Source organism: Anopheles ziemanni, chromosome 3, assembly GCF_943734765.1.
Source record: "Anopheles ziemanni chromosome 3, idAnoZiCoDA_A2_x.2, whole genome shotgun sequence".
In the NCBI taxonomy this organism is placed as follows: Eukaryota; Metazoa; Arthropoda; class Insecta; order Diptera; family Culicidae; genus Anopheles; species Anopheles ziemanni.
The window spans coordinates 17,395,174-17,407,889 of record NC_080706.1 but is presented as its reverse complement, the minus strand read 5'-3'; the positions used below and the strand labels follow the sequence as shown (position 1 = coordinate 17,407,889).

General features: G+C 46.3%; 1 protein-coding gene across 1 annotated transcript in view; it reads right to left on the bottom strand.

Annotated features, from left to right (window-relative positions):
- Positions 1-12,490, bottom strand: part of LOC131284240 (lachesin) — a 36,598-nt gene extending 24,108 nt beyond the window's left edge. Inside the window, exons 1-2 of the mRNA XM_058313093.1 lie at positions 12,427-12,490; positions 7,445-7,783 (exon numbers count right to left, since the gene is read on the bottom strand). Of these exons, the coding sequence (XP_058169076.1) occupies positions 7,445-7,783; positions 12,427-12,490 (403 nt within the window). The remainder of the gene's footprint in view (positions 1-7,444; positions 7,784-12,426) is intronic.
- Positions 12,491-12,716: the final 226 nt, after the last annotated feature.

The following is a 12,716-nucleotide window of genomic DNA, read 5'->3' as shown; positions in this document are numbered from 1 at the left end:
GTCTGAGCTGACTCAGACTTCCCCTTCCCGATGTTGGCCGTTAACCCCTCGCAAAAGGGAACGGTTTTTACGTAAGGATTCTTCCGTCTTCAATTAAAATCCCCAACCGTTGGTGCTCACATTGCGCCAGCGACGCATCCAGTGGGGTGTGTAACGAAAAAGGGAACTCGAAGAGTAAAATCCACCCATGCTCGGATGACCCCCGGGGGGGGACGAGAGCTATAGTACAGACAAAGTACCGACTTCCTGCTCGTGCACCTCCTGCATGGATGATGCTTTTTTCTCCGCCGGAAGCGCTAGCGTGGTCTGAAAGCCGTGAAACAATCCCAAGCCCAGGAGAACTTTGGGTTTGTGGCGAAACGAAACGAAGAAAAAAATCCTCATGGTACCTCCTTGGGAAATTGGCGCTGGAAAAACCTCATCCCGGTGCCGACGGCGAAAAGCCACGAAACGATGCGCGATTCCCCGAGCCCCGCCTTTGGGGGTGGAAATGGACAACAACAAAAAAAAAACCCTTTGGAATCGTAAGCAACAAAGCAACAGGGAGCGGAGGTAAAAAAAACGGAGGATAATTACTTCCATGCAACCCCAGGAAAGTAATTACACCTCGAAAATCCCGCTCCCGGGGATCCGATGAACAGTCTCGGCCAGCGGATCCCTTTTCCTCGTTGCAGCGCGAAACGATCAGCGCAAGCGAGGTTGGAGGGACAAAGAATCCGTCGAGGGTTGAGGTTTGGGGCAAAGAGATACAGCAAAGGGGTCGTAAATGGAATACTGCGAGTGACAAGAGGAAGACGTGGAAGGAGGAGGAAGAGGAAGGAAAAAAAATGCACCATCAAACCCGATGCTGCTGCTGGGCGGGTGGTGGAAATGAAAATGAAAAGCCTCCGTGGTTCGGCTCCCGGTCCCGGTCAGCAACCTTTCGCCGGCGGCGGCCATGTTGCCAACGGTGTGAAGTAATTTCATGATTCCGAACCCAAGGTACCGCACGGACACGGCCCCTATTTGTCTTCAGCCGAAGCACGACGTCGACGTCGTCCCGCGCAGAAATCGTCCCGCAACCCAGACAAAAGCGCGCCGCCTCTTCCGGTGCCGTTCCATTGTCGTTAATGAAAAGATTTCTCCGGGCTTCGGCTGTAACTTTCATGCCGGCGTTCGTGCTGTCTGCTTCTTCGGCGGCGGCGGCGGCGCAACGATTCGCAATCACCGTTTTTCCGCTGCTCGCCATCATGAGATGCTCGTTCACCTTTTGGGCGCGATGGAAATTTTGTAGCGGACGCCCGGGGTGGGTGCTCGGAGGGGGGGGAGGGAGGGGGACAGGACAGGGCAGATGGTTGGGAAATTGTCGATTCGGGTCGTCTCGCAAAAGGTAACTTTCGCACCGACAGCAGACGCAACGACAATGTTCATTCAATGGGGCTCTGATGGTGTGAAGCGGTGGAAAAGAAATGGACGCATCGTGGAAAAGAAAAGAAAATTCTGTAAAAGCAAATGAATCCCCGCTTCCAGCATCTTTCCGTTAGCCAGCCTTTACGATGGTACAAGGTTTAGGATTGGAATTTAGCCCAAGAGAGAGGGAGAGAGGGAAAGGGAGCTGTTAGTTGCCTTCGGACGAAGAGTCTTTGTGAACCTTCCTTACTGTTTTATTTTTTCGTTACTTTTAAGGACGACAAAGTTTCACGCGTCTTTCGCTATTCATTTGCTTTCGCCGTGACCCAATCCCGTCCGGCAAAGGCGTCGAATTGCATCCCAAAAATCTTGTGAACAATTTTCGGGTCATTTGGTGCTGCGAAAGCAAACAACGACATGGCAATTCTTTTCCGCATTGGATTGTTCCGAAAGCGGATAACGATTTGTTAAAGGTAAAAGAAGGGAAAAGAAAAAGGAAATTGCAAGCCACCCAAATTCATCCAGATTCGAAGGCATTGTGTGACGAAAACGCACACCTGTGAAGGTGTGTTCGGTGATGAAACGGTTCCGATATCGAGGTAGATGCAGCTTTCCCGGAAAACAGGATCCGATGAAGATGGTTTTGCTAAGTGAACGCACCAAAAGCATCACGATCATCAGCAGAACAGAGAGCAGTCATTTCCGCACAGAGCAGCTCGAGGTGACACGGTGGAATGTGCGATAATGCTTGACGATGTATTGTTTCGGGTTTTCCGCCTTCCGCAAAAGGCTTTCCTTGTTGCCCTTGTATTGTACGGGCGAGATATTTTGTAGCCGCGCAAGATTCCCTTTTGATCGTTTCGGAGAATGGAATGTGGGAAAAGAAACAGACCCTCGCCGGGGCGTGGGCTGATGTTTTGCAGCAATGTAGACATTTTTAACTCCCCCCCCGCCCCCCACCCGCCTAGACACCCGTCCCCGGGGTCGGATTTTCCTTGGTATTTGGGTGTTATTTTTTCGTGTTAACTCGCACACCATGGTTTTGCTGTGCGCGCTTTTCCTTTGCTTTCCGTTTTTTTCCTAATCGCTTTCCATTGAACGATTGGCAGGAACGAGTGAGGAGAGGGGGGGGGGGGGGGGGGAGCGAAAAGCCACGGCCAGGCATTCAAGTTGGTGAAAATGTTATCCAAATATTTTCAGAACGACTTCACTTTGGTGGAAGCTAATTTGGATGGGTTTTCTTTGCGAGCCTTGCGAGGCAATGAAAATGTTTGCTTACGATGGAAATGTTTGGTTGGTATTTTCGGTGGAAAATATTTTCCGAATGTTTGGGTAGAACAATTTATGCGTAAGACGGACATTGGAAACTAATTTTCTATTTCGGATCATTGCGTAACCGTCGGCTTTTACCGCTTTTTCTACCAATTTACGGGAATGGAAAGAAGACTTCCCGAGTAAGGTTTGATGGTAAAAATCTTAATGACAAAATTCCAATTCTACTCTCAATAAAAAAGGCAATTATGAGTATGGTAAATGGGGAAATCATAGTGCAGTGAAAATCGAAAAAAAGAAACATTTCTTCCCAATAATCGATCTGCTTGTTAGCGTCTCGTTTAAAACAATTTAGAATGCAACGCCATCCGGGAAATGGGAAGCAAAAAATCCGATTCCCAGAGCAGGAATCGTTTCAACAACTTAATTATTCCACCCGGTTCGACCAAACCCGCACTAGATTGAGTTTCTCTCGATGAACGGCAGCTATGTGCCACCTCGAATGCGATCAGTCCTCCTTCCCGCCAAAGGGATAATCTTTTCTCGATGAAGCCATCCACGCTGGCCCGAATCCGGCCAAGTGTGCCTGGCTGGTCCCGGTGGAGTTAGTTTAATTATTCTGGCCAACCCAGTTGAGCTGATGAGGTCTTTTTTTCCCATTTCTTCCCATTCGCTACCGAGAATGGTCCGAATGCAACTCCGCACACGGATGCAGGAAAAAGGGAAACTGAAAAGCGAAAATATCCTACAGGACCTTTACCGCGAAGGTTGTCTTCTACACTCTCTGCATCCAAGCTTTTTGCTTATGCAACCGACAGAATGCAAGTGCTGCATGCTGTCGTGATGGTTCCGAGCTCCCGGAATGACTTCTTTGCAAAATCGAAATCCTTGAAAATGGTATTCAATTTCTTCATACGACCCATGCACCGAATAGTTCAACCGCTTTTTGCATCTTTGCTGTTTTTCTCTTATTTTCACATTTTGTTTTGTGACCTGAGAAGGGAAGTGTATTCTGGTTCATTCCAGAAGGACATCGGGAGATCACTAATTTACTTTTTTTCTCCACAGCCGCTCTTTTTTCTTTTCGGACGAGGAAAATTTAAATGGAAACAAAAGTCCCAGCGTAAACAACTTCCGTATCGGGAAAAAGTGTCTTCACTATGGATGGCGAAGGCTAGAACATAACAACTGCACTTAACGGGCTCGTTTCCTGTTGGTTTCACTCCTGACAGTTTCAATTTTCCGTAGCCGACATAGTTGTTTCTTGACGTCGTCGAGACCAGAAGCGAGCAAGAAAATGGAAGAAGAGGAAATGAACTAGAAAATGGCTCAAAAAAAATAAAATGAATGCAAACGAGATATATATAAATATAAATTCCTTGGAAGAAAGCATCTAAAGAATGAAAATTGAATAACAAGAAATAATTTTGAGCAAAAGCTCTTTGAATTTTGTATAAACAACCAATCGACTGATTTACAAAACCATTCGAAAACTAAGATATAACTTGTCGAAAATGTTTCTTGTCAGCTTCTTACTCTTTTTAACTTCTGGTTCCGATAAAGTGACTCTTTTTTTCTAGATCGTTCACAGTTGCTGATTACGGCAACTTCATGTTGATCAACGTGGCAATCACAACTAGTAAGAAATAAAACGAAAAGAATGCCACCGGCTACAACTGAGCCAAAACCAGAAGCAACAGCAACCCCCGCAGCGAGCGCTAATTAAATGGAAATGAAAGAGATAATTCACTGATTTTGTCGATATCGAGCTTATCGCTTTGCACCTAATTTCGTGCAGCATCGTTCTTCGGGAAAAGGCGACGCAGAAGGGAACCAAAACTTGGCCGAAGAAGTTGCCACAGTTTCCACCGAGACCGAGTGCCGTCTTTGCAAGCGATCGAGAAAAGTTTCGTCGGCAAACCTCGACGGCAGCATACACAGATTTTCGCCCATGTCGGCAATGGCCGCAGCAGACGAAGTGGTCGTTGTAGCTGCCGGTGTTGGCGCATTCTTGGGCCACCGTTTCGGCACATGAAGCGCTACCCAATGACGGTGCGTTTCTGTGAGACCCGAGTTGCCGACACCTATCAAACGCAAAACCACCCCTTCTCCTTTTCCCCGGGGATATTCAGAGCAGACCGCGGCCAGGGCGAACGGTGTCGGTAGCCGTTTTGTGGTATGCAGCAAGATTTGATCCGTGGTTTTGCTGGAGCTCGCCGGCAACACGTGGAATGCGGCACTTTTGTGGAGCGTGAAAGTTTTCCGCAAGCGTCCGATAATTAAGTTCGCCTTGTCGAGCCCCGGTTGTTGCCGTCTCAGTGTGTCGGCGCTTGTATGAATTAGTTCGTTAGGAATGTGCTATGCTTTTTTTCCGTTGGTGGACAACAAGTGAAAGGGAAATTATGAAAGAGTTTTACATGAGAAAGGCAGCTCACGAAAAGCCCGCATCGTCGTAAGGAAAAGTGCTTTTTATTCCATGGAAGGAAACGATAAAATGACCGCTGGAACTGCTGGTTCACATTCATTAAACCTTCATCATAGAAACAATATTTGGACAGTCAATGCAGTGAATACTTCATTAGTGAGTCAATGTTGCTTCGATTGAAATAGGAACCAAATTAGGAACAATCGAAGATGGAGATGGCACATGGTCTGATTATCATCTAATTTCTTGAGTTGCTTGTATGTGTGAGTGGTTATTTCTTCCATCCATTACGCAAAACTTTTCGCATTTATTCATTCCGTTACTGCACTGTCTTTTGTTCATGATTTAATTCATTTGAATCCTTTTATGCTGAATAGAACGAAAACACAAGTGGAACTTTTGTGAGCTTTCTTCAATAAAGAAAACTAAATTTGTTTTTAAAATGAATGAGAAAATGAAATAATTTTGTTTTTAGACACCATATTCACCATCCCAGATGGTTTTTTGTGATATTTAATAAAATACTTCCTTCCTAAGCAATTATCCTAATAAATAAATTTAGCTCGTGCATTTTCGTACATTTTTCCGATTTAGAAATTGTATGGGATGGTTGACAGACAAATCGAAACCATTTTCCGGAGTGCGCGACGTCGCTAGAGGCAAACAAATCCTTTGAGATGGCATGAGGACACACATACATCCTCCCATGAGGAGTGTCTCAGTCGGAGGAATGGAACGAAAAACCTCAGCAACCTTTCCGGATCTCAGCCGAGGAATGTCAGCAATAAAACTAAATCGAAAACTTTCGCCCCACCGCAGCATCCGCAAAGTTCTCCTCCCGGGCGTTCCCTTCTGAAGGTTCTTGGGAATAAAACTGGAGTGGGCCGGGTAAAGCCTCCACTGTTGCTGCTGCCAATTCCCTTGAGCTTTCCCGGTAGGACCTTTCAAAGGCCGTGTGCTGCTGCATTATCGTCGCTCGCTCGTCACTGACTTTCCCCCATGGGATCGATTGTTCCCTTCAGTTGATGCCGGAAAATAATTCACATGGAACGGGGGAGGGAGGGGGATGGTAGACGAGAGTTCACTCCAGCGCGGGGAAACACTTCCGCAAACTGTATCCCAAATTCCAATCATATATTCAATATTGATTTTGCTATTCGCAAATTTTCGAACCCAAAAATCCCCCCTCCCCCCCCCCCCCCCCCCCCGGCAGACCCGCCTTCCGAGCGTTTTCCCTCCCAGTCCCAAAACCTCCAATAAACGTCAATGGGGGTCACCGAGGATCCGCCTTCATTATCGGGCACACGCTCTCCGAACAAATCGATTCGGGAGGCCGGCAAGACAAAGAGGAAAAAAACCCCTCCCGATGAATACCAAAATGGTGGCGAACGAGTGAACAACCTAACGATTTAAGCTCACATAAAATGCGTTCGGTTCGTTCGATACGGAGATTTTCGCGAATTTGTCACCACTTGCGGCCACCTGGGGACCTGACCGCCCATCCGCTTCCCGGTGGATAGAGGGATGCGGAAAAACTTTCGCAACTAAAACCTAAAACATTCCACTAGTTAAGTTTCATTTTGTTTTTGGTTTTGGAACGCGCTGTTGCGAGGGATAAAACGCAACTCTACGCAGCGACACGGTGGAAATCGATGCAAATATTGCTAAATTTAACACACGCACGCCGGTACACTTCATGCTCGACCAGCTACCCTCCCCGGGTAGGCCACGCCGGGAAAACCGGTCCCATCCTATCGGTTCGATCAATCGAAATTTTCAAGGCACCGACGCACGGCACGGATAATACAATTTTAATTAAAACATAGTTCCTTCCGGCTCCCTTTCCCACCCATTTGCGTTGCGGGCCTACGCTGCTGAAAACAGACACATAAACGCGATGCACACAATAGCGCACGGTCAATATTTAATTTAATTTTGTGCTCCACGCAGCCACGTGCGAGCTCGTCCCGCGAGCGGCCGGTTTTTGCGTACACGCGAATGGGATCGGGAAAGCTCTCGGGGGAGGTTTTCCGCCCACCCAACCCCCGAGCGTACGCGGGACGGACCGTCAAAAAAGCATATGCACCGCTTCGGGTGCATTGATCTTTTGGAAGTGTGGAACCATGGTGGACAAAAATAATTCCATTTCCGGGAAGCGTCGAAAGGTATGCGACTTAATTTTGTTTAGCGAAAGTGTTATTCATTTGGTCATTTGGGAATGCCACTAGGAACAGATGGTTCCGATCAGGAAAACGTTAGTTTTTTTTACAATTCGAGTCATTATTGTTCTTGTACTCTATTAGTTCGTACTGATTGTCGCTAAAATTTGTGTTCAGTTTATTTACACCAACAACTCACCTTGAACATCGATGCAGCCGATCTGCTTCTTCATCGGGCTGGCATTGATCTGGCACATGTAGCAACCCCGGTCGGACTCCCGCAGCTGCTTGATCCGCAACCGCCACGTCCGGAAGTCCTCGTGCAGCACGGTGATGCGCGAGTTGTGCGTCACGACGCGACCCTGGAGCGCCAGCACGGTCTGGTCGGAGGCACGCAGCCAGCCGACCTTGTAGCGGCCCAGGTTCTTCACCGAGCAGGTCAGGATCGCCTCCCGGCCGGTCGGCGACGAGATGTTCTGGATGGTGCCCTCGAACTCCGGTTCCAGGTCGACAGGCAACTGCTGCAGTGGGATGAGATCTCCTGAAGCGAGAAACAGGAGGGGAAGATGATGTCATTGGAGACGCTCTCGAGTGTCGGTATAATGTGAAGAATTCTCCAAAAGTTTAGTTCCCTGCTTTAATTTATGTAAACATCAAATTAGGTTATTGGCAAAGACAATCAACAGACAGGTCGGGTCAGAGCTGTTTTTTGATCCGCCATTGTTGTGACAGTTGGTTAAAAAAGTGTTTACAAAAATTTCCAGTAAACAAGTATGGGAGATCTCCACCAAAATCTTCGCGAAATAGGTAGTTGGTAATTCTAGATCACAGTATCCATGGTTTTGCGGATAGAAACTGCTCTTCTGAGTGAAATCATTGGATATGGATCCTTTTGCTCGCTGTGACTGCCTTATACCCAGTCTTCCTCCAGAACATATTTTCAACGCCTCAACTCCTTGTTCTGTAGATGAAACATACCAAATTTGCAATTTTACCCCACTTTCTTCGCTATTCGAAAGAAGTAAACAAAATTTCAACCAACTGTCAAAAGTGTTCCCACGGTTATCGGCTCGTTACATGGTATACTGCGACCTGTCTGTTGACTGACTTTGGAATTTGGGCTCCAAATAAACGAAGCCTCCTTTGACCCGGTTTGTCAAAATAGTATACCAAAAGTAAACTTGAACTATCAATCGCCACATGTTGTTCTCGACCCGGTCACCATTTTTGCGTTATTTTCAATATAGTGTTTACTTTAACTTAAAATAACCTCAAATGTGTTCCCCAGTATTTGGGGAGTTCACCCAACTTTACCCATTTCGTGGAATGACGTTAACGTATGAGAAATCTCTAACGGATCTCCCCCCATCAAATCCCCCATAACCTAATTGCGTTAGTTTCACTTGCTTGCATTGGTTGGATTTAAATACGCCTATGTAAAAACATTGAATTTCACCCCTTTTGTTTCGTTGATCCCCGGACGGACGGGGGCCAAAAACAAAAAGAGGGTAAATAGAATTTTGCCAATATGAATTCATGGGAATTCCGGACCCATGCACGTGTGCGTCGGCCTAGCCTGAAGAGCGCCGCCTAAAGTTTGCCCATTCTCGGCGGAAAACGGGGGGTTTTAAAGCAAAGTTGGGATTTCATCCACAAATCCCATCCACAGCGCTCGCCGCGTCCCATCGGAGCGTTGGCCTTCCGCAAACGGGTTGGTCACCGGAAAATACCGTAACATTCGTTTAACATATTCATGCGAAACTTTATCCGCTCCAGTTTGTATTCCTCTACGTAGCGAGAGGGGGGTTTTGTTTTGGTTTTTTTTTTTGCCATCGTCCGTTCGACTACCGTCCATCGCTCGGCTTAAGCCAAGCCTAATGCATCCGATTTATCTCCGGCTTTATCGTTCCGTTACTTCCGGTGGCTGAAGTTGATGAATAATTTTAAAACACAAAACCGCCACCCAAAATCCGACCCCCGAAATGATGGTTAGCAAACCCGCTGGGGTGCCGGGAGGGCCGGGCGGTTTCAGCCGACGGGGAAGCAAGAGCTCGGATAAAATCGGCGCTCCACGGTAGCAGCACAAAGCCGGACAAATCACAGCCGGCTGGAGCCGAATAACGGCGTAACTTGACCGAAAAGGGAAGCTTAGTCGAAAAGGGGCAACAGGCACCAGACGACACGCCGCTTCAAACCGGATGTGGGTGGGTGAAAAATGGAACGAAACAAGTTTATCATCCCCCAACCGCTTCCCAGTCAAAGTCATCCACTTTTGTTTTTCGCGAACAGTTCCGCGGACGTTGGGCGATATCGGTTCTTTTTCCGTTCACAATCCCAGGACTCGCTGTTGTGGTTTGGATAACACGCCAACTTCAACGGAAACGGACAAATCTTCAATCTTCGAGGTCGAATCTGACCAAGGTCGCACCGGAACAGGCTTACGGGCTGTACACGGATTACTTCATTATGATCGAGCTTCCGGGGTGGCTTTCCCTCATCCCACCAGGCGTACCTGGGAAACGCGGGTCCAACTTGCGACCAAAGGCGAACAAACATAAATAGAAGAGAAGCACGGCGACTCAAAATTTGAATCGCTCTTCCAATCGCACCGGTAAGATCTCGGGTCGCTTACGGTTTTGGGGTCTTTTCAACGAAAATCTTTCTGCGGTGGTCAATCCGGCAGAAGTTCCTTAATCCGGCAAAAGTCAAAAGGAGGGAAATGAAAAGTCAAAAGAACGAAAAGAAGAGTAAAGAGCTTAACCGATTTAATTTGTTTACAAATGTATCATACTTGCTATTTACTGGTGGTTGGTGACTTCATTCCAAAGGTTTTGAAGATGAAAAGAATCCAGCTGGTATACAGTCGAACATGGATAATGCAGATTAAAAAGGAAGCCGGTTTAATTCGACCTTAGCGACTCGAAACTCGACTAATGAGATTTTTTATAGATAAACTTTTCTTGCTCAGTATTGAAAATAGCGCTAAACAATGTTCTTCTTCTTCTTGGCGTGACGACCTCTTGGTCATGCCTGCCCGTTAAGGGCTTACGAGACTTGTTTCCCTGTTGTACGTGGATAGTCAGTCCTCTCGTACAGGGGAGGGTCCGGTCTAGGTTGGGATTCGAACCCACGCCGTCGAGGGCGTTAAACAATGTGTAACTCTGAATATTTTCTCGTAATGAATAAAAACCAAATAAATTATAGAAAAGTGTAATGTTTTCTCATATAGCCCGTTGTTCAATACAACCAAAACTGTTCAATAAAACCTATCAAAAACCTGTTAAAACAGCCGTCAGACTACAAAATGTTAGGTTAGTTTTAGAAGCACCTTATGTTTTCAAATAAGTTTCTTTTCATTGTGGTTTAATAATTCTCTGATTTGTGTACTTGTTTTATCTAGCTTTGGAAAGATAAAATAATCATAAAGAAATAACAGTAAATAATATTTTTTTTAACAAATTGTTTAACACGAATTGAATATTATGTCTATTTGTTAATAGATTACCTTGAACCGTAGAAATTCAAAGGATCTTTTTGGATATGGAAACTACGAAATTGTTTTTTTGTAACAAGTTCTACGTTTTCGAAGCCAACAAGCTTTTAACAACGTGCAGAAGAGTCATTGGAATGGCGTTACCTGTGTTTCTCTAGAAACAACGCTGCTGCCATGGTTCCAATAATTACATTTAACATTTAACCTTTCTAGGAACGGTTATGTTACACTGAAATGTTATCCTTTATTTTAGACTCTCTCCATCTCTACAGTTCAACTTCAACAGGTTTTGCATGTGCAGTACACATACGTTCGAGTGTTAGCAACACGACAATGGCTGTGTCATGGTTCGTTACGGAGTCAGATTATTGTCTGTATTATTAACAACTTTGGAAAATGTTAGTATCATCTGTTACCGAACAATTTCCCACGTGCCTTTACAACCGGTCCGAATTGGGCTTCCCAAAAATGTAGCTTTCTCTGCACGAGAGTTTGTCCCTACAAACGACCACCCGCTTCCGGTTCCCAGTCAAGGCTCCCACATCAGCATAAAGCTAATGAATTAATTGCAGAATAAACACGAACGAAATGTTGTGCTATGGTGAGTGTGTTGGTGTGTTGTTGGCTGAGCGTTGGCAGACGATGCCACTTTGTGCCTCATCCAAAGTCCAGCTACACGAGCTAGATCCTCTTTTATGTTGCACATTTCGGTGCTTAATGTGAGAGAGATGAAATGCTAGAAACACCCCACCCGGGCGGTGCCGGAAAGTTCGGACCCGTGTCCACGTTGCAGTTTGCAGTAGTTTTGCAAAAGTGGAAAATGCTTTACATCGTTTCGTACGAAGCGCTTTTGGGCGCACTTGAGGTAAAAGGGGACGCCGCTGTGTACGAAAGTGTCCCGACTGTCCACAAACAAAACCACTACACGATGGTCAGCGTGTTGGAAATAAAACGGAACGGGACTGGGCCCCGGTTGTGTCCGTGGCTTTAGTTACAGCGAACCAGCGACAAGTCTCGGGAGCAAGTAATCTTTGTATAATTTGACAAGTTCCAACTTCATCTCAAAGTTGTGTCGTACGGTGGGGGGAGACGGAAGGGGTGGGGAGGTGTGGGAAAAAGGAAAAACGGTGTACGGCACCGAGTGCGCCCCGAAATGGTGTGCCATAATTTTATCAGAACACGCTCGGTTAAACATTCGAGCTGGAAAATGTTCTTCAGGAGGAGGGTTTTTCCCGTTGGTTGCTTCACGGTTAAACATAATTAATGCTGTTATAGAAACGCTCTGCCTTCTGCCTCTGGGGAAAATATTTCACCCTCAAATTTGACTTTTCCGTGAAACGAAATAATCACTTTTGGAAAATTTTGAAATGAAATCCTTATGCATTTTCCTTGCTACACAAACACGACAAATCGTTTTGAAGGAAATATTTTTCAAAATCATCAACACGACATTTGTTTGGAAGAATTTAAATTAAATTCGTACCTTCCCTGGGCAGGGAAAAGAAAGTGAAACACACCCCTGTCGCGTTGCTCTCGAAAGCACCCTTCGTCGAAGAGATTTTCCGGGCGTACCGTAAGAAAACATACACAGCCGCTTAGGTACCTCCGAAGGAAATAAAACAGCAAAAAATACCAACCGAATCCAAAAAAACCCCAAACCATCCGGTTAACCTTTGCGCCATACATACCTTGCGGGGCCGGTGAAAGTGAACCATCGAGGCGGGGAACGATCAGCAGCAGCACCAACACCATCAACAGCACGGGCGAAATTTGCATGTAAACCGCCTCCATTGTTGACGGGCCGGCTTCGTGTACCGGTTGACGGTTTGACTTTTGCGTTCGGTTCGGTTCCTGGTGGAAAGCGGATTTTCAACTTTCACTGACGCACCCGGTAGACCGGCGAGGACATGCTTCCCACGGCACGGCGGAGGCCATGAAAATCGTAAAGGATTTTTATTTTCCACGATCGTTTTCCAGG